Genomic DNA, 21,391 nt, shown 5'->3' with positions numbered 1-21,391 from the left:
TGGTAGTTTTTATTTAAAATATCTACTATCACTATGGTATCAAACTCTTCTGAATGGATATCTTCTGGTTGTGGAAAATTCTGTACATACAAAACCTCACTCGAGAAGTCTGTCCATGATCACCGTAAATATCGCCTCATCAGACTTGAGAACCAACTAGAGGTTCTTTTGGTCAGCGATCCGGACACAAATGTCTCTAGTGCTGCTCTTGATGTACATGTTGGTCATCTCAGTGATCCAGTAAGTAACAAATATCTACTTTTTTTTATTTTTCTTATAGATACTTACTCTATGTAAAAGGATGACTTTCAAGGACTGGCCCACTTTTGTGAACATTTATTATTTATGGGTACAAAGAAGTATCCCAGAGATAATGAATACAGAAAATATCTTGCAGACCACTCAGGTCAATCAAATGCGTTCACTGGTACAGAAAATACACAATATTATTTTGAAATTGATCAAAAGTATCTTGAGGGTGCTTTGGATCGCTTTTCGCAGTTCTTTGTCAGTCCTTTATTTTCAGAAACATGTGCCGAAAGGGAATTAAACATCATCAACTCTGGTAAAGTGTATACCTATATACATAGCTGTGCTCATTTTTATTTAATGTAGAACATGACGATAATAAGCAAAATGATCACTGGAGAAAATTTCAACTTGAGAAATCACTGGGAAATCCAAGCCATCCCTTTTGTCACTTTGGTACAGGAAACCATGAAACCCTGTGTGACGATCTGAAAAGAAGTATCACAGATATTCGCAGCGAATTGATAAATTTCTATAAGTCATATTATTCTGCCAATATTATGAAGTTATGTATCCTTGGGAAAGGTACAATTAAATACTTTTTTTTGAAAAGAAAAATCAATCAGTAGAAATATTTAATAATAGCCTCTTATAATACACTATTTCAAATGTATAGATTCATTGGATTGTTTAACAGAGTTGGCAGTCGATAAATTCAAAGAAGTACCAAACAAGAATATCAGTCCACCTCAGTTTCCTGATTCTCCGTTGACAAGCAATGAACTCTTGGTAAGGCTATTATTAAGCTGTTTAATATGCATGTATTACATGTGTATATGCATGTATATGTATCTATAAAAGAAGTCGTATTGACGCCTACATTAGAAGCAGATATTTATCAAACCAATCAAAAATATTCGCAATATTGATATTGTATTTCCTTTTCCTGATCAATACCCGCTTTATGCTCATCAGGTAAATAAACAAAATATAAGATTGTACATATATATATAAAGGCTCTGAACCTTAACAACAGCAACAATAATAATAATGATATGATCTCGCAAATTCACACCCAATGAAATATATAATATCTAGCCAGAAAACTACATATCTCGTCTCATTGGCCACGAAGGAAAGGGGTCGTTATTCTCATTATTTAAAAACAATGGGTGGGCCGAATCACTTGAGGTATCTGCCAAACATGGTGGCATTGGCTTTGGGTTCTATTCAATTAGTGTGGACCTTACAGAAAAGGGTCAAAGTAAGTCTACTGGTTTTTTTCTTCTTATTATTATTATTATTATTATTCTTTTGATTACAAACCAAAGCAATTGTAATTATAATAAAAGCAGCAATATTAGAATATACTTATAGCTACTTATATATCGTTTCCTTTTATTTTATTGTGGAAGGTTGTTATAAAGATATTGTGGTCGCAGTATTCCAGTACATAAAGCTTATCAAAGAAATCGGGGTACAGGAATCTTTTTTTACCGAATTCCAGTCCTTGTCAAGACTTGAATTTGAGTTTGGTAATAATGAGTTTGGAGAATCTGCCTATGTTTCTGATCTGGCTGGACTTATGCAACGTAATTACCATCCAAATCGTATTATAAACGGCAGCCATATTATTCAAGAGTACAATCCAACAGTAATTCAAGATAATCTCAACTGGCTGCGGACTGACAACTTTAGGCTCTTGTTAACAAGTCAAGAGCATGATGTGGAGTGTACCTTACGTGAGAAATGGTATGGTACAGAATACCAAGTACTTGAATTCGATACCAGCTTTAAAAAGGTAATTTTTTAAAAAAGAATAATAATAACAATAGCTATAATCAAAAGAATTTCAAAATGTTAATATACGCACATACTTACTTACTTACTTACTTACTTATACTAATACACACACACATATATATATATATATTCTTTGTTAATCAGAAATTGAGTCATTTAACCCTCCACCCAGAACTTCATTTGCCTCTCCCGAATATCTTTATCCCACTAGACTATCAAGTTCACAGACTTGATATTAAAAATATAAAAAAGAAACCCGACTTAATCATTGAAAACCCAAAGCTAAAACTGTGGCATAAAAAAGACGACACATTTTGGATCCCAAAGGCAAATGTATGGGTCTTTTTCAAAAGCAAATTTTCTGGTGATACTGCAGCCAACAGTGTCAGAACAATGCAAGTAAAATAACTAATATTACTATTATTTTCTTAACTAAGAAGGAAATTTGTGAATATTATTGCTATTATTACTTTTAACAGGTTGTGCGCACATTTGATCAGATATTCATCAAGTGAATACACGTACAATGCCGAGACTGCGGGTTTGATATTCTCACTCAAAGGAGGGACTCACGGACTAGAGCTTATAATCGATGGATTCAACGACAAATTACCGTTTTTGTTTGAGATGATCATCCGGAATTTGCTTGATTTTAAAGTTGACCCAAAGGCATTTATTTCACTCAGAGAAAAGGTGAGAGAAGAAGTGAGTATATTGTTATTGTTATTTGCTAAAAGTACATGCTTTTTTCTCTTTATTTCTTGTTCTTCTTTGAATAGTTGGTTAGATCTTTTGAGAATTTTGAAATGGAACAACCTCTCAGAATCGCCAATCATTACTTGGACTACCTGGCTGGGGATGACAGATGGACTGACACAGAGAGACTTTATGAATTGAGAAACACAACTGTCGAGGATATAGAATTATTCTATTCAAGTTTCTTGTCCGAACTGCACATCGAGGCTTTAGTCAACGGAAACATCTCAAAGGAAAAGGCTATTTATTTGTTTACTTTTGCAACAGATCTATTAAACTATCGTCCGTTATCTAAAGCCAAACTTTGCCAGTCAAATATTTCACGTAGTGTGATATTTCCAAAAGGTAAAATAAAGATATATAGCCAAATGTGTATGTACAGATTATGAGATATTATTATCAATAGTAGTAATATCTCTTTATTGTTTTGGTCGATTGTCTTGTGTTCTGTGGCCTCTAGGTACCAAATGGCTTTATCAGAAACAGGTATCAGATCCAGAAATTGTCGATTCTGGTGTGCTGTATATGATTCAGATTGGAAATGAAGACAACAAGTGGGAACGAGCCAGATTGAATTTAGTAGCTCATATATCCAGAGAACCTTTTTTTAATCAATTGCGAACCAAAGAACATCTAGGTAAATAAATAAGTATATATGAAATGGTTTATTTTCTTTCAGCAATTGAAAGCAAAAGAAAATATCTGGTCACAAAAGTAATTTGATATTTAATCAAACGACTAAAATGTGTATATGGATTCATTATAGGCTATACTGTGTTTAGTGGAATGAACATTCAAGCAGGTCACACTAGCTATCGACTGATGGTACAAAGTAATAATCACACGCTTTATGTGGAAAGAAGAATCGAAGAGTTTCTGAAAAACCTCGGGGGAATTGTGGAGGCAATGTCTGACACTGAGTACATGGCACAGATACAGTCATTGGTTCACAAAAAACTGGGGAAGATGAAGAGTATTGGCCAGGAGGGTGACAAGTACTGGTCTCATATTCGCTCAGGTTATTACAATTTTGAGCAAGGTAACATTGTTCACCTTTTCAATTTATTTATTATATATGTACTGATGCTTCTTTCTTTATTGTTTTAAAGATGAAGAGGACGCCGATGAATTAAAAAAGGTTACCAAAGAATCGTTGGTTAATTTTATCAAACGTTACATTGAACCGGAATCAGCACACATCCGTAGACTATCGGTACACATTCAATCCCACAACAGGAGCTCTTTTCCTTCATGGTTGTTGGACCCCGGACTACGGAAACAATGTGTGAATCGGATACAAGAACATCTGGGGCCCAAAGAAATAAGACTTGCCGGGTTGCATGAACTCAAAGATACGATCATTAGAATGATGGGTAGTACACCGTTGGTTGCCGATACACTCCTGTCTGTAGTACTCGAGAGTCTTGGCAATAACGACGGCTCAGAGGAATTGAATTTTACTGCTATTAATACCAGCACTGACACAGTCAAATTAATTACCCATGTAATGTCAGAGCTGGAGAATATCGAGAGAAAGAGACAGAGAGAAAAAACAAGAGATGATACTAATGATTATGATTATGGTTACGATGTTTATGCTGAGGATAATGCTAATTATAATGATCTGGTAATAACTAGCACGAGGAGAATTTTTGATCTGATAATCTTTAGAAATAGCATGAAGCTCAGCCCTGCTCCTTTACCGATTGAGTTTTAACCATAAAAATAAATAAATAAAATAAAATAAAAAAAGGACCAAAAAATATATACAAAACACACTGACCCAGAATTAGCTAATTTATTAGTCTATAATATGTATATGTATATATGAATCTTTGTTTAATTTGTGAAAGATATATGTTCCTTGTTACTTATTCTTCGTGCCTTGTGCTTTGTACACTGTGGGTTGTGGTGCTGTGCATTATTAGCTGTACTTTGAAATAAGTCAATGTGATTACTGCGTCTTGATCATTGTAACAAGCAATAAAAACTGATTATTATTTTTAAAGAAATTTATGACTGATTTTATTAATTCTACTGGAGCTGCCTTGAAAATTAATACAAAAATTCTTTGATCGTATTGGATAAACCTACATAAGCTCTTTAGCCGACAAGACAGACAGTCAAGCAGTCAGGCAGTCAGGCAGTAAGGTAGTCCAAAAGGGCAAAAATAAAATAGAATAAATAGCATTATATAATATAGGCATATATACATACAATTAGTGTCCTTTTTTCATGATGAATTATGAATAGAGTTATTATTTTGATGGACTGATGTTTTGGTAGGCGATCTAAATGCTCGTGCTTCCTTTACGACAACAATGGATCCTACTTTGTCTAGACAAGATGGCAGTGAAGCACGATCAGCACGTGATTCATTATTACATATATCCATTTTATTTTATTTTGAGACAGTAAAGAAGTCTAAAAGAGAGAGCCATAGAGCTAGTAAAGGAAGACAGCAGGATCTTGATTTTTTGATAGAGTATTGCTTATTACTTATTACCTGCTTGATTAATTATACTATAGTAAGCAATATGTCATCCTATATATATATATATATATATATACATAATCACTTCACTACACTACATTACACTACATTACATAGCACATAGCACATAGCACATAGCAGATATATATTATATATATATATATATGTATAATATATATATAATATATATTTAGGCAATTGTTTCCTTTATTTTGATTTTTTTTTCTTCCTTTGTTGTTTCGTCTTTAATTTCTTTTGATTTTTTTTTTTTCCTTTTTCAATTGATTTTATTCTATTTTTTTTCTTCTTTTATTTCCTTTCTTCCTCTTCCTTTCTTTCTTTCATATTATTTCTCTTTTGTTAAATTAGAAGAAGTATTTCTTTATCTAAACAAAGAATAAAAGAGAGAGAGAAAAAGATACTCAGTATGGCTCATTCACACTCTACTGCGGATGAACATACTCCATTGACAGCCCCATCAAGATCGCATCTCTCGGGGTCTGTGGTTTCTTATAGCATGCCCAATGCATCTTCATGTTCAAACATCACTGCCAAGAATTCCGATAATGCACGATCAACAAAACGCAAGCTTATGTTTGCTACTGCTCTTGCCCTGGTGTTCTTTGGCACTGAATTGGTAGCAGGTTACTTTGCTAATTCCCTTGGTAAGACAACACATGTACACCCATTATCATAACTATATATACGCCTATGCCTATACGCCCATACGTACACACACACACATACACACACACACACACACACACACACACATATATATATATATATTTGAATGATATTTTATTAATTAATTTATCTATGAAAACTAAAAGCTCTTATGTCGGATGCCTTTCACTTGTTGTCTGACGTGGCCAGTTTTATTGTTGCTTTGGCTGCTATTTATCTTGCCGAAAAACCTGCTACAAAGCGTAAATATTTTCTTGTTATTATTATTTTTGTATTACATGATCAATTTTCATTTTACTCACATACATACATGCGTTCTTTTTCTTTTCTTTTTCTTGTGTTTCTATAGGTCACACATATGGTTTCCATCGTGCTGAAGTGATTGCTGCTCTTGTTTCGGTTTTGACTATCTGGGTATTGACAGCCTATTTGGTTGTCGAGGCCATTGAACGTGTCAAGAGACCCCAGGAGATCGATGCTAAACTGGTAATATATATATTTAGTTATATAACCCACCTTTATTATTTCTTAATTAAATTAAGAGCAAGAAAAAAAAAAAGAGAAAGAGAAAGAGAAAGAGAAAGGAGAGGGAGAATTAAGGAGAAGCAGAGAGTAGAAGGTGAAGATGAGGATGAAGAAGAGAAATTTAGATTCTAGTTCAGGGAGTGTCTGTTTTGGTTTTTGTTTTCTTTTACTGCACGTTGATCTACTGTCTAAAAGAGATATTTATTTGTATTCAACTTATTAAACAACTAACTTATTGAAAACCAACTAATGATTTAGATGTGTATTACTGCATCGATTGGTGTTGCTGTCAATGTTGTGTAAGTTTTCATGCATTTTCTTTGAACTCATATCATTAGTCAAAAGAAACTAAACACAACATTTTTCTTTGGTATGTTATAGATTGGCGTATGTTTTGGGTGGACACCATCATGGGCATGGTCACAGCCATGACGACCATGATCATAGCCACGGTAGCGAGCACGACCACGACCACGACCACGATCATAATAACGACCATGAGCATGACCACAGCCACAGCCACAGCCATGCTGATGCAGATACCGAGGCTCTTGTTAACACCCAGCCTTCTCGCAAAGTAAGATGAATTAATGAATATATATATACTAATGAAGTATATTGCTTTGATAGGAAACCAACATCAATTTGCGTGCAGCAGCTCTTCATGTATTGGGTGACTTGTTGGCATCTGTTGGTGTGTATACATATGAGTATAATGATATATGCAAACACACTACACACACACACACATACATGTATTTATATAGATTGATTGATTGATTTGCAAGAATGCCTTGTCTTGACAATTAATTAATTAATTAATTAATTAATTAATGAATGAATGAATGAATATGTGTGTGTAGTGTAGTGTGTATGTTGATAACTAAGACTAACCATAAAATTTTATTTCTATTATCAAGGCGTCTTGATTTCTTCAATCATTTTGATCTTCAAGCCTTCCTACACCATTGTTGATCCATTGTGCACATTCATGTTCTCTATTCTTGTGCTCTACACTACTTACCACCTTGTCAAGGACTCGCTTGCGGTGTTGATGGAGGGAGTGCCTGGCAATATTGAACCAGAGGCGATTGAAAAGTCGCTGTCTCAGATTCCTGGTGTTGTTGCTGTTCACGATCTGCACATCTGGACCTTGTCACCTGGAAAGAGCTCTCTGACTGCACACATCACCGTTTCTGCTGACTCTGAGCTGAGCTATGATGAAGTTCTGCAAAGAAGTCAGCACATTGTGTGTGATATGTACGGTGTCCACCACTCGACAATTCAGATCGAGTCTGACCAGGCTGTGTTTACAAGCCACTGCAAACCAGATATCTGTAACACTAGACATTAAAAAATAAATAAGTAAATAAATAAATAAATAATATATTTTTATTATTTTTATTATTATTTTAAAGAGTAGAAGAACAAGAAGTGAAAGATATTTGTAGTGTGTTTATAATATATTATATAGGTGTAACGTATTCTTGATATAGATAACCAATATCATTACCATTGATGAAATCATTAAATAATAGCAAGTAATTTGAAAATTGAAACAATATGTTCTTGTTTCAAAAATAAAAAATAAAAATATGAAGAACAATAGCTTGACACAAAAGTACTTTGCAAAGGTTTTTGTGTGTGATTTTTTTTTTTTTTTTTTTAGTTTATTATTTTGACCTGTATAAAATAATATTCTGCTTCCATTTGAAAATGTAATCTTTCTTTTTTTGTACCACTTGGCTTGTGACAAAAGTATAAAATAAAAATTGTACCAAATAATAATAATAATAATAAAAAAAAGAGCAAACCGGTTTTTAGGGTAATTTTTTTATTTTATATTTATTTTTGATGTTTAGGTGTATTTGGCTTAAAGGGACCAATAGTAATCAATTAAACACACCGATTAATCCGCTTGTACACTTTTATCTTTCTTGTGTGCTGTATGTGTGGTGTGTTTCTATATATATAAGATTATGATAATCAATTTCTGCAGCGGTTTCCCGATGTGCATCAAAGAACCAATAAGAGGAAATATTCTTATTAGAAAAGGCATATATAAATAAAATGTATAATTTTTTTTCTTATTCTTTTTGCTTCTCTTCTCCTTTTCTTGTAAATTCTACATTTCTTAAATTTTTCTCAACTTTCTCATATTTTGATGCCTCAATTCGTTGGAGCCCTTGACCAAGGCACGACCTCGACCCGCTTTGTTGTCTTTGACAAGGATGGCTCGATTGTCACTTTCCATCAGATGGAGTTGGAGCAGCACTATCCACAGCCAGGGTAATTAATATTGATAATAATTACCTTTGTTATCCCTAATACTAATATACAATCTTTATCATTCTTTTATATATATATATATATATACTTTTGACTACCCCCATTCATTCAACTTGTTCATCCAATCAATCAATCAAAAAAATAATATATATATATATATATATACTAATACTAAATTAGGTGGGTGGAACATGATCCTTATGAAATCATTGACACTGCAAGGACATGTATCGAACATGCAGTCAATAAACTAAAGATCCTCGGTCACAAAGCAAGCGATATCACATCCATCGGCATCACCAACCAGCGAGAGACAGTAGTCACCTGGGATAGATTGACCGGCCAACCCCTCCATCCCGCCATTGTCTGGAGCGATTCTCGTACCACCGAAACCGTAAAGGCCCTGGCTGCAACCGATCCAAAGGGTGTCGACTGTCTCAGACATCTCTGCGGTCTTCCCCTCACCACCTACTTTTCAGCAGTCAAACTGAGATGGCTACTTGACAACGTTCCTATCGTTCAACAAGCACAACAGCAACAACGTCTTCAGTTTGGAACAGTTGATACCTGGTTGATTTACGTAAGCCCTAATATATATATATTTCTATTTTTATTTTCTTTCCCCCCCCCCCCCCCCCCCTTTTTTTTTATTTTATTTTTATTTTTATTCTATTTCTTCCCGTTTTAACTCAGATTTTTGATTTTTGATTTTTGATTTGTGATTTTTTTGCCTTTGCCTTTACATCTTTTTTTTTCATATTTATTTTAACCCGGGTCTCATATATTATATATATATATATTCTTTAAAAATAACAACAATAATAATCTCACATTTATTTCTGTAACGTAGAATTTGACTGGAGGACAAAAGAACAATGTTCTTGTAACCGATGTAACCAACGCTAGCCGAACAATGCTCATGGACATTCACACACTACAGTGGAGCGAGGAAGCCAAACAGTAAGAGTTTCTATTTAACTATCTATCTATTTTTTATAACAATTGAATAAGATTTGATTTGGCTATATTCAATTCAATTCGATTTGATTTGATTTGATTTGATTTGATTTGATTTAATTATTTTAGTTGAATAGCAATAATAGCAATAATAATAGTAATTTTAACAATGGACAATGAACATTGTATTGTAGTTTCAGCTTAATTATTAAATTATTAACAATTCATACTATTATTCTGTTTTGGATAGCTTCTTCAAATTTGATCAGATCCACATGCCAAAAATCGTCTCCTCTTCTCAGATCTACGGTCTGGTCGACGAGGGGTCTCTGGAGGGCGTTCCTATTGCCGGCTGCTTGGGTGATCAACAGGCTGCCTTGGTTGGCCAGAAATGCTTCAACGTAGGCGATGCCAAGAATACCTATGGTACAGGCTGCTTTATGTTGTTCAACACCGGTTCTGCTCCCGTCATCTCCAAGAACGGCCTCTTGACTACGGTGGCCTACCAGTTCGGCGACCACCCTCCAGCCTACGCCTTGGAAGGCTCGGTTGCCGTTGCCGGTTCGTCCATCAACTGGCTCAGAGACAACCTGGGTGTCATCGAGGACGCCCTGGACCTCAACCGGCTTGCGTCGACGGTCGATTCGTCTGCCGGGGTCTACTTTGTCACTGCGTTCGCCGGTCTGTTTGCGCCCTATTGGAGAGACGATGCGCGTGGCACGATCTGTGGCATGACCCAGTTCACCCGTCTCGAACACATCTGCAGAGCAACTCTGGAGGCAGTCTGCTACCAATCCCGTGCAATCCTGGAGGCCATGAACAAAGAGTCCGGAAAGCCCCTCAGATCCCTCAAGGTCGACGGCGGAATGTCCAACTCGGACCTCTGCATGCAAATCCAGGCTGATGTGCTTGGCATTCACGTGGACCGGCCCCAGATGCGCGAGATGACTGCACTCGGGTCGGCCATTGCTGCCGGCTTTGCAACCGGTTTCTGGAAGTCCTTTGACGAACTGGCACTCATAAACACCGAAGGACGGATGATCTTTGACTCCAAAATCACCGGCGAACGTCGGGAAGCAATGTACAACGGCTGGAACGAAGCAGTCAAGCGGTCTTATGGCTGGGGTCCTTCTGCAACTAATAAACCTGCTAAACCCATCACAACAACCACACCTGCTTCTACACCTGAACCTACATCTGCACCTGCATCTACTCCTGACGCTGCTGATGCTGCTAATGCTGCATCTATTCCTGCTACTACACCTGCTACACCTGCTACAACAATAAAAACAGCAACGGCAAACACAACAACAAATGCAAGCAAGGCTATTGCTATTGTAACCAACACTGCTTACACTTATGTCTCTGCTGTTAACACTACTGCTGTTATTGCTGCTGCAGTTGCTGTTGTGGCTGCCATTGCTGTTGCTGCTGCTGCTACCACTACTGCTACTGCTCGTCATTAAATTTTACAAAAGCACCAAAAAAAAAAAACAAACGAACAAACAAATGAAAGCTTCTTATATGACTTTGTATTATAATCTCCTTATTATCTTCTTTATCGTTCATTCTTTCTCTTCTCTTCATGGCATTCTGTACATTTTCAACTCTTTGCTGTATACCTTTTCTTCTTCACCTTTTTACTTTCCTTTACTTTTAGATAAACTCACTCGCTCACTCACTCACTCTTTCTTTCATATATATAAAAATATATTCAGTAATAAAATATATCCTAGGTGGAATTTTTTGTCTTCTCCTTCTTGTAACTTTTATATATAAAGATAAAGATAAATTTTAGCTTTAAGTTTCTTGTTTTTGTTTTTTTTTTTTAAGTTTTTCCTTTTACTTCTTGTCCTTGTCGACATCCTCAAAGTCTCCTTCCTTTGGTCCATTATTTGTTGTACCACTAGAAGCATCGGTGCCTTCGTTCTGGCCCGCTCGCTAGACAAAATAGAATTTAGAATTACAATAGTCAAGTAATTGATATACAGCCACATAAAAGAAAAATCCCCCATTCATTAAGTTAAAGTTAATGTATAGATTATATACAAAATACATTTGTATTCAACCATATATTCATACTTTAATTTCTTCACATGTTTACCCGCCCCGCCTTCCCTCTTCTACCCCTCTCTTTCCCCCCCGCCCTATTTTTTATTTCCTTCTCCACCTTTTTCTTCTATCCTCCGCTCTATCGCCCTTTAATATTTCCGCCTGTCCATTTGTTCCAATGGACCGACTTAATATATTTACCTTTTTGTAGACCATCTCAAACAACTTGAGACTTGCTTGCTGAAGGCTATCAATCTTGGCCTTGAGATCATCAGGCTGGACCGAGGCATCACCGGCCTGAGCCTTGGCCACTTCCTCGCGTATGGTCTGCATCTGGGAGCGCAAACCCTCTGCTTCCGAGGCATCGAGCTGGTCCTTAAAGTCCTCGAGAGCTTTGTCAGTATCGTGGACGACCGAATCAGCTCTGTTGGCCATCTCAATTGTCTCGCGATAACGACGATCTGTCTCAGCGTTCTCTTCGGCTTGTCTGACCATTGCTTCAATCTCAGACTCGCTCAGACCAGAAGAGGCGGCGATCGTCATGCTCTGGTCCTTGTTGGTTGCCTTGTCCTTGGCACTCACGTTCACGATACCGTCTGCGTCAATGTCAAACTCGACATTGATCTGGGGTACACCACGAGGAGCAGGCGGGATACCGGTCAACTGGAAGTTTCCGAGCAGCTTGTTGTCCCGAACCAGCTCACGCTCTCCCTGGTAGACCTTGATGTCGACCGCATTCTGGCCATCGGCTGCTGTCGAGAATGTCTGGGACTTCTTGGTAGGAATGGTCGTGTTACGGTTGATCAGGCGGGTAAATACTCCGCCCAGAGTCTCAATACCAAGTGACAAAGGAGTCACGTCCAACAGAAGCAGATCTGTTACACTTCCAGCCAGTACACCACCCTAAGTATATATATATATATATAAAGTATAGATAGGTAGGTAGACAAGTGAACAGAGGGACAAGGATTAGAACCTCTTTGTTAGTCTATCCGCTGATGTATCTTTTTTTTCTTAAAAAAATAAAATTGCCTTACTTGGATAGCTGCTCCCATAGCAACGGCTATTTTATTTTATATGTGTATTATAAAATAATCATAATCATAATCATAATCATAATATATATATGTATATTTTGTTTAGTTAGTTTAACCCCACACACGCATAATTGTATAGTACAATTATACTTTATTGGGGTAAAATATATATATTTTATTCTTTTTTTTTTTAATTTTTTTACCTTCATCTGGGTTTACGCTCTTGGTTGGATCTTTGCCAAAGATAGACTTGACCAGCTCTTGAACCTTTGGCATACGAGACATACCACCGACCAGAATGACCTCTCCAATATCAGCTGCGGTTGTGCTGGCATCCTTGAGAGCCTTGCGACAGGGCTCGAGGGTTTTGTCCACCAAGGGTTTCACCATCTGCTCAAACTTTGCGCGTGTGAGTTTTGTGTTGATGTGTTTGGGACCAGTCGCGTCAGCAGTGATATATGGAAGGTTGATGTCAGTCTGGACAGTCGATGACAATTCGATCTTTGCCTTTTCGGCTGCCTCACGAATACGCTGAACAGCCATACGATCTCCAGACAAATCAATTCCAGACTAAAATTGTGTGTAAGTTAGTATGTATGATTTCTACCAACAACAACAACAACAAAGGGAATTACTTGCCTCTTTCTTGAAATCATCAATCAACCAACGAACCAACAGAATGTCAAAATCTTCTCCTCCAAGATGAGTGTCGCCGTTTGTGCTCTTGACCTCAAAGACACCGGACTGGATGTCAAGAATGGAAATATCAAAGGTACCTCCACCCAGATCATACACAGCCACCGACTTGTCTCCAACCTTGTCCTGGTTAAGACCGTAGGCAAGGGCAGCTGCGGTCGGTTCATTGATAACCCGGAGAACATTAAGACCAGCAATGGTACCGGCATCTTTTGTCGCCTGACGTTGTGAATCGTTGAAATAGGCCGGCACGGTCACTACTGCATTCTTGATCTTTTTTCCTAAAAATCCTTCGGCAGTTTCCTTCATCTTGCCCACAATAAAAGCTCCGATTTGCGAAGGCGAATATTGTTTGCCACGCGCCTCCACCCAGGCATCGCCGTTTGTGTGGGCCACGATCTTGTAAGGCACAGCACTGATATCACGCTTTACTTCATCATCTGTGAACTTGCGTCCAATCAAACGCTTTGTGGCAAAAAGAGTATTTTCTGGATTCACAACAGCCTAAGATTATTATTATTATTATTATCATTATATATATTGCCTATCTCTCACTTTCTTTTCACTATCCTTATTACTTGAATAGCTAAGCTAACTATCCCAAAATGTTTGAATATATTAGTTTTACCTGTCTTTTGGCAGGTTGGCCTACAAGTCTCTCTCCATCCTTTGTGAAAGCTACCACAGATGGAGTGGTTCTTCCACCCTCTGCATTCTCAATAACTCTAGGTGTCTTGCCTTCCATAACTGACACGCAACTGTTGGTTGTTCCCAAATCGATACCAATCACCTGGCCTTGAATCTTTTCACTAAAGAAAATTTTACATAAATAAATTATAGAGTGTCAATTATTATTATTTTTTGATTGATTGATTGATTAACCAATTCATTTGCCTTTCTTAAGAAAATGATAACAGCAACAACGACAACAACTATAGCAGTAGTCTTTCTTTCTTTAAGACGCGTTTTAGATAAAATAGTAAACTTGCCTTGCTGCACGCACGATCATGTTCTTTGGTAAACCCTTTATTTCAAGACGATTTATATAAAAAGAAAAGGTGTATCAGACACTCTGATTACATAATAAAGCGCTGTTGTTTCTACCTTGTGGACATAGGATCTTAAAGGAGTTTTAGTGAATGATGCTGATAGTCTGTACATTTTGTGTATATTAGGTGAACAGGTAAAGATGAAATACTAGTAATGATAAGGATACTACTACTACTACTAATAATAATAACAGTAATACTAGTAATAATTATAGAGGGGAAAAAGAGAAGAAGAAGAAAATAAGAAATAACGTATATATATAAAAGATATATAGGAATTAATTGTAATCAGAATATGGCTTGTCCATTCCCTCTATATTTATTTAGTTTTTTAATGCTCTTTAAGAATATGCAGTCTCATATTTTTTTTCTTTTTTTTCTCTTTCCATTTATGCTCTTGTATTAAATATATTTATCAAAAAGAAATGATATATATATATATTATATATACAGTCTTTAGTTCAAATGATTATATCCTTTAAGATATTATGAGATACTTCTTGTGAGACCTTTTTATTATCGTTAGCATTGTCCAATTCAATAGAATGTAGAGTAACGATCTATATGATTTGTCTGTATATATTTAGCCTAAGCAGGTCAACTAAATTCAATTGAATTGAACTGCGAATAATTTATGCAGCAAATTATATTTTATTAAGCGCAATGTTTTTTTCTTATTTTTTTTTTTTGCAGGAATACGCATTTTTTTTTCTTCTTCTTCTTTATAATGATTCTATACTTTTATAATATAAAATCTAGAAAATTCATTTTTTGGATTTCAATTATAAAAACAACACATAATGAATAGAGAAGAGCAAATTTTAAAAAGAAGTAAGAATCCTTGATATATTTATGCTCATTTTGATTTTTTTTTGTTCAAAATGTTCTTGAGCCATTATCTATACATTCACTTGATTCTAGACCTTTCGGACAAGCAAAACTCAATTTAATATACACACACGCACCATTGATCTTTTAGGTACAAAACATATACAGCAACACAGTCAAATACAACAGTACAAATACATTGGTGCATTTGTAATTTATACATCAAGTAAATACATAAGCTGGTCTTGACATTGCCAGGTGCCAGCCATTCTGTATTTATGTATTTATGTATTTATTGGAAGAATCAATAAAGCATGCATATGCATACATATATAATATTCATTATACTAGCAATTCACTAAATAGATAAATAAATACATAAAATCAACTGCTTACAAATAGCCTCTTTTACACTTTAGAGCACGTCTTGTTCTTCTTTTGTTTTAAACACCAAATAAGCCACACGAACATATATTCACATTATTACTATTGCTTCAGTGATTGTGTCAAATTCAAATTGGATTTCTTTTTGATGCTTTATTATTATGATTATCAATGCGCTTTTCTTCTTCTTTACTAAATAAAAGCAAAAATAAATAATAAAGCAATAGTTAATACAAATATATATATATTAAAAAAAAACAAACAAGAAAACCCCTTTGATTACCTCCAAATCTGACAAAGCACGTTGTAACTATCAATCACCATTATCACAATCAGTAATTACTTACAATATCAAGCATAAACTCTAATCCTCCAGTTCTACTTTACCTTATTGGCTCCTTTACTTGCTGCACTCAGGAATTGTTTAAATACCGGTCTATTACTTTGGCTATTATTCTTGGCACACATTCCACCCGGACGCCCAAACCCTTCAGATCCTCTACTACCACTGCTAGATCCAGCCCCAATACCGTCTCCCCCCCTTCCAAAGTACTGATCAGACGATATACTCGTCGCACCTTGGAATTGGGCTAGTTTTGCAGCACTTTCTGCCGTACGTCTAGGATCATGTTGGTTCCTTTCGAAATACTGATCAGATGAAATTGCCTTTGCATTCCCAAATCTATCTCTTGCAGACGTCGTTTCTTCCTCTTCGTTTCTATTTGAGTTTCCATTCTGATTTACTTGCTGCTGTTGCTTTGATTGACGCAAACTTGACGATGTAGAGTATGTGTTTTGGGATTGGGGTTGGTTTATCATGTCTTTTGGATGAGGTACATAACCAAACCCACCAATACGCTGCTCAAATGTATTTTCTACTGGTGGGGCATGACTTGGCGTATCTGATTGTTCGGATGTGAATATGGATGTGGACTTTTGTGTAGGTGTAGGTGAATATGTGGATGTGGTTGTAGTTGCGGATTGAGGTTGATAGTTGAGCCTTGATGAGGTAGGCCGTGAAGATTTTGCGGTGTGTGTAGTGATTGTGTGAGACGAAGTAGCTTTGGTAGTTGCGGTAGTGGTTCTAGGTGGTGAGGTTATTGTAGGTATCTTCTTTTCTTCAAGTGCTTGTTGGAAGTTAAATGAATCCATAGGTGTCTTGCGAACACCCAGTCGGGATTGGTGTGGCTTTTGGGATTGTTTGGCACGATAGACTGGTGCACGCGCCTGATTTACTTGCTGTTGTTGTTTTTGTTTTTGTTCATTTTCATCTTTGTCTTTGTCCTTCTCTGCTGTGGCTTCTGTGTTTTCCCACATTGTAAAAAAAGCGTCATTGTCCTTTGGTTGCTTTTGCATAGACGATGCAAACCCACTGCTTTGTGTGTCAATATCAATCAGTGAATTGTCCTGTTCAATATCCACAAGAAGAAGACTATTATTATTATGGTTGTTGTTGTTGTTGTGGTTTGTACTAGAGTTGGGTGTAGATACTAATTGGTCAAAACCAATAAACAAATCATCGCTTGTCGTAGGTTCTTCGAGATCGATCAAAAGGCTATTACTATTGCTGTTGCTGGTATGGATGTTGCTATAGTTATAGTTATTCTGTGGTTTGGTCGGTTCATCAAAATCAATCAAAAGGTTCTTTTTGCTGTTGTGGGCTTCTTGTGGTTTGGAAGGCACAGCAAGGTCGATCAGTAGGTTTCCGGCGTCTCTGGTTATTGTTGTGTCATTTAGTTTGGGCGTATCCGTCAAGACCTGCTTGACTTTCCGTTGAAGTTGTCGTTTATAGCTGTAGGCTTGTTTACTTGTGTATCTTGTCTGCCAATCTTTGGTGGAAATGCTTCCCATTGCTTCATTAGCAGCCTGATTTCCACCTTGTTTCATCATCTCTAACTGTTCGGTTGTCCATGAGTCCAGAAGAGTTGATCTACAAAGGTGTTGTTCTTGTTGTTAATTTTATTTATTTTCGTTATTGTTAATGTGTGAATTACTTTATTTACAGGTTGATCAAACTCTATATGTACATAATTTATGTACATGTATATTCAAATAAGCCATAGTGTATATATAGTTGACTATATACATACTTTACAAAACTAATGTGAACACCGAGATTCCGATGAGCTGCAGCGCAGTCTTGGCAAATGAAGATTCCAAAAGGAACTGAGGTCCATGTAGGTGCTTTTACACCGCAATCAAAACAAGCCTATAAATGAATGAATAAAGAAATAAATAAAGAATTGCATTTTATTTAAATTGTCAAGTTAGATATTAAATTTAAATATGAAGAAGAAGAGTACTTTGTTGTGCTTGTTCTGCTGGAGCAGTTTAAAGGTATTTGCTGTTTCTTCTTTGGAGAGTTGCATGTAAAGGAGTCAAAGGAATTGAATTGAAATTCCGCCAAGAACCAAAGAAAATAAAAATAAAAATAAAAATAAAAATAAAATTAAAATTAAATGTGTGGTTGAATAATCTCTTGTCTATAAATATTTATATAGATATATATTTCCACTATACACACACCTTATCTCTTTTCACTCACCCATAAATACTACAGTAATCGACACTTCTTCTTCTTACTCTGTTTGGATATATATATATGCATATTTCAAGGATGTATATGTTTGTATATTTAAATTTACTTTCAATAAAATATGCCATGATTTATTGAACTACAACACGTTTTGAATATGATGTTTATATAAAAAAAAAGGGGGAAGAAAAGGGAGCGAAACAAAACAAAAAAACCGAAACAAAAAGAAAGAGATAGAGAGATAAGAGATGTGTTAATGCTTTGTGTAAGATATAGTTATAAGCCAATAAAGAAGAGAAATAATAAAAAAAGAGGTATCTTGAATTGTGCTTGGTTGGTTATTTAGTTATTTTTTTTAGCTAGCTAGCTAGCTAGCTAGTTATTTAATTAGTTAGTTAGTTAGTCAGTCAGTCAGTCAGTTAAATTGGTTGGTTGGTTATATATATATATATATACTTCGTTATCTCTCTCTCTTTTTAATAAGGATGTTCATATTGCTGTTGATGATACTGTTGGCCATAGGACTGATTCTGCTGACCGTACTGATTTCCTTGGTACGACTGTGATAGCTCATCCTCACCCAGGAGCTCTTTAACTTCCCACACGTTTTGCTTGCTGCCGACCGAAAACTCGAGATCTTCCTTGGTGATCGAGTCCCAGTACTTGTAGACCATCATGACAGCCAGCAAGGAGCAGATCGTACCAAAGAACATGCCGTCTACGTAGTGTTTTACCTGGTCGCAGATAAAGACCGAAAATATGTACATCAAAACCTGTCCGACAATAAAGAAAGCTGCGCCAAACAGAATGTCTCCAAGGGGCCAGCGATCATCTAAGGTGTTGACGACCAGGATTATTTGCGAAATCACATAGACAATAAATGCCACGCCGTTGATGATAAAGTAGAATGCCCACAAGGCCGCAGGGTTCTCATAGGTAAAGGGACCAATCTTTTGGAAAGTTGCGATGGAAATGAAACCGACGACAAGAAAGATGACAAATGAACTGATACGGATAGACTACATTACAAGGCGAATACATGATTGTTTATATATATATATATATATATTAATTTCCTTTTTCTTTCTTTCTTTAATATCATTTAATTATTTACCCAAAGTGACAAAGGTGTACCATCTTCTGCAAACTGGAAGCCTACGAATCCGTTTACTAATAGACACCAGAATGTAGCACTCATCATGCCCAAATGAACGGCCGTAAACCACTGTTGATAAATAAGTAATTAATAATTAATAATATATAATATATAAATAAAATATTATTATAAATATAGAGACTTACGGGATAGACAGGAGAGGAGGTTGGGATAATACCTGTGATCAGGAGCATCTCCAGGAATACTGTGAGCATGTATAGATAAAAGAACATGACGATCTCCTTGCGACCTGTTTTATTGTGGGTTAGGGCAAAGTATAATTTATGATTTATATACATATAAAGTCTCATTGATTTTGTCCTACCGACGGCTGTGTATTTTGACCGGATGTGATAAATCATAATGGCTGCCATGACAATAGCCACCACGTCAATGATTAATGTAGCTATATTTTATAATTAAATTTTGGTTTATTAATAAATAATGATTTCTTTATAGATATCCTTAAGAACCGATGTGTGTATATAATTTTACCGGGTTGAAAGATGAGGTTTCCAGCCAAATCAACGTTGCGGGAGTAACACACCGGTTCGATTCCATTTGATTTGCCTATAAGAGGACACAGACTGAGAGCGACTGTCTGGCAAATCCCATTGAAGCTAAACGCTTCGAATTTGAAAGTGATGTCTACCATGGCACGTAATGAGGTTACAGAGATGGAGTATTGACTGTAGAGAAACCCTAGAGCACACACACACACACACACACAGAAAGAGAGAAAGAGAAAGAAAGAAAGAAAGAAAGAAAGAAAGAAAAGGGAAAGAGGGAGAGAAGGGAGAGAAGAGAAGGAAAGGGGGTGCAATATAGACAGGCAGACAGGCAGACAGGCAGACAGGCAGAAAGAGAGAAAAAGAGAGAAATCTGATCTGTAAGATGAGGGGGGTAAATAAATAAATATAAAGCGATCCCCGTACGCCCCTCCTATGAGTTACAACAGGTACACAGTCAATGAGTGAGTGAAAGGAAAGATTATAGATATTGTGGTAAAAATAACTATCCAATCAATCAAGTCAAAATAATAATAATCAAACAAGAAATACGCACAAGGTGGTAAGATTGGTGTTAAAAAAGAACTGCAATGCCATATTCATCGTCTTGCATTGTTTGTCAAAAGCCAAATATAAATATAGATCGATTATAGATATAGATATAGATATAGACATAGACATTATATGCGGATCAAAGGCTATCAAATACACTATAACAAGGAAGCAACATTTGAATATTATATATTCACAAGCTTTTTTTTTTTTTTTGTCTGTCAGACAAACTTAGAAATCCAACCAAAATTAATATCAATCCCTTTTGTACATCATTTTGTGTTCATTTAAAGCGACTTTTTGTTAGTGATCCCATTGATATATATATATATATATGGTATTACTGTATTTCTACCACTCACTGTAAGAAATAGTAGGATTCATAACTCCGGACTCGTAGATGATATACAAGTGTAGCAATCTTACGGGCACGACGTTTCTATCTAACCGGACTAATCGATGTGACTACCTGTCCGGTGCCCCGTGTCTTTCTCTAATTCTTCAGGGCAAAAAAGGTGTGTCCTGAATCCCCACACTTTGTGCTTATATATCTCTCCCTAGACACCCAACTCTCATTCTTTTAAGAGTTACAGTCTGTCTTTGGCCAACTTAATAATAAACTACTGTCTTATACGTATCATTTCTTTCTCTTTGTCTCATCTACTTATATTCCCATAGCTTGACAGCACCAACTGACAAGTAATCCTCATCCACTCTTTTGCAAAGCACAAAAGAAAATCTTTATGAATATTTTGTATCCTAGCTGGTATTAATTATTATAGTAAGAATGGATCCTTAGGGGCCAGATAAAGATATTCCATGCCGGGAAAAA

At 36.1% G+C, this 21,391-nt stretch overlaps 5 protein-coding genes across 5 annotated transcripts; 2 read left to right on the top strand and 3 right to left on the bottom strand.

The window, feature by feature from the left end:
* Positions 1–33: 33 nt before the first annotated feature.
* QCR1_4 (ubiquinol-cytochrome c reductase core subunit 1) lies at positions 34–4,525 on the top strand (the record flags this gene model as incomplete). The annotated part of the gene is made up of 13 exons (XM_018430670.1): positions 34–240; positions 301–565; positions 616–834; positions 926–1,038; positions 1,135–1,224; positions 1,348–1,513; positions 1,665–2,050; positions 2,197–2,451; positions 2,587–2,745; positions 2,832–3,153; positions 3,269–3,445; positions 3,575–3,847; positions 3,918–4,525. The coding sequence occupies 13 exons, from the start codon at positions 34–36 to the stop codon at positions 4,523–4,525; spliced, it is 3,240 nt and encodes a 1,079-aa protein (XP_018295974.1).
* Positions 4,526–5,819: 1,294 nt separating this feature from the next.
* PHYBLDRAFT_108350 (hypothetical protein) lies at positions 5,820–7,868 on the top strand (the record flags this gene model as incomplete). The annotated part of the gene is made up of 7 exons (XM_018428047.1): positions 5,820–5,967; positions 6,136–6,231; positions 6,339–6,475; positions 6,773–6,813; positions 6,896–7,091; positions 7,145–7,208; positions 7,435–7,868. The coding sequence occupies 7 exons, from the start codon at positions 5,820–5,822 to the stop codon at positions 7,866–7,868; spliced, it is 1,116 nt and encodes a 371-aa protein (XP_018295973.1).
* A 764-nt stretch (positions 7,869–8,632) lies between these two features.
* PHYBLDRAFT_180049 (hypothetical protein) lies at positions 8,633–14,691 on the bottom strand. The gene is made up of 11 exons (XM_018438257.1): positions 14,650–14,691; positions 14,535–14,569; positions 14,174–14,354; positions 13,522–14,049; positions 13,053–13,419; positions 12,850–12,875; positions 12,014–12,715; positions 10,011–11,701; positions 9,654–9,763; positions 8,984–9,383; positions 8,633–8,803 (listed from the first exon to the last, which is right to left on the bottom strand). The coding sequence occupies exons 2-8, from the start codon at positions 14,552–14,554 to the stop codon at positions 11,603–11,605; spliced, it is 1,923 nt and encodes a 640-aa protein (XP_018295972.1). The 5' UTR covers positions 14,555–14,569; positions 14,650–14,691; the 3' UTR covers positions 8,633–8,803; positions 8,984–9,383; positions 9,654–9,763; positions 10,011–11,602.
* Positions 14,692–17,666: 2,975 nt separating this feature from the next.
* Positions 17,667–18,012, bottom strand: PHYBLDRAFT_94945 (hypothetical protein; the record flags this gene model as incomplete). The annotated part of the gene is made up of 2 exons (XM_018443873.1): positions 17,667–17,736; positions 17,897–18,012. Coding segments are annotated over 2 exons (186 nt in total), but the record flags the coding sequence as incomplete, so codon positions are not given.
* Positions 18,013–18,418: 406 nt separating this feature from the next.
* On the bottom strand, positions 18,419–20,319 carry PHYBLDRAFT_122650 (hypothetical protein). The gene is made up of 5 exons (XM_018428879.1): positions 19,994–20,319; positions 19,824–19,904; positions 19,645–19,748; positions 19,457–19,567; positions 18,419–19,361 (listed from the first exon to the last, which is right to left on the bottom strand). The coding sequence occupies exons 1-5, from the start codon at positions 20,151–20,153 to the stop codon at positions 18,819–18,821; spliced, it is 999 nt and encodes a 332-aa protein (XP_018295970.1). The 5' UTR covers positions 20,154–20,319; the 3' UTR covers positions 18,419–18,818.
* Positions 20,320–21,391: the final 1,072 nt, after the last annotated feature.

This window comes from Phycomyces blakesleeanus, assembly GCF_001638985.1.
Source record: "Phycomyces blakesleeanus NRRL 1555(-) unplaced genomic scaffold PHYBLscaffold_4, whole genome shotgun sequence".
Classification (NCBI taxonomy): domain Eukaryota; kingdom Fungi; phylum Mucoromycota; class Mucoromycetes; order Mucorales; family Phycomycetaceae; genus Phycomyces; species Phycomyces blakesleeanus.
The sequence above is the reverse complement of the archived record's forward strand: the minus strand, read 5'-3'. Positions and strand labels throughout refer to the sequence as shown.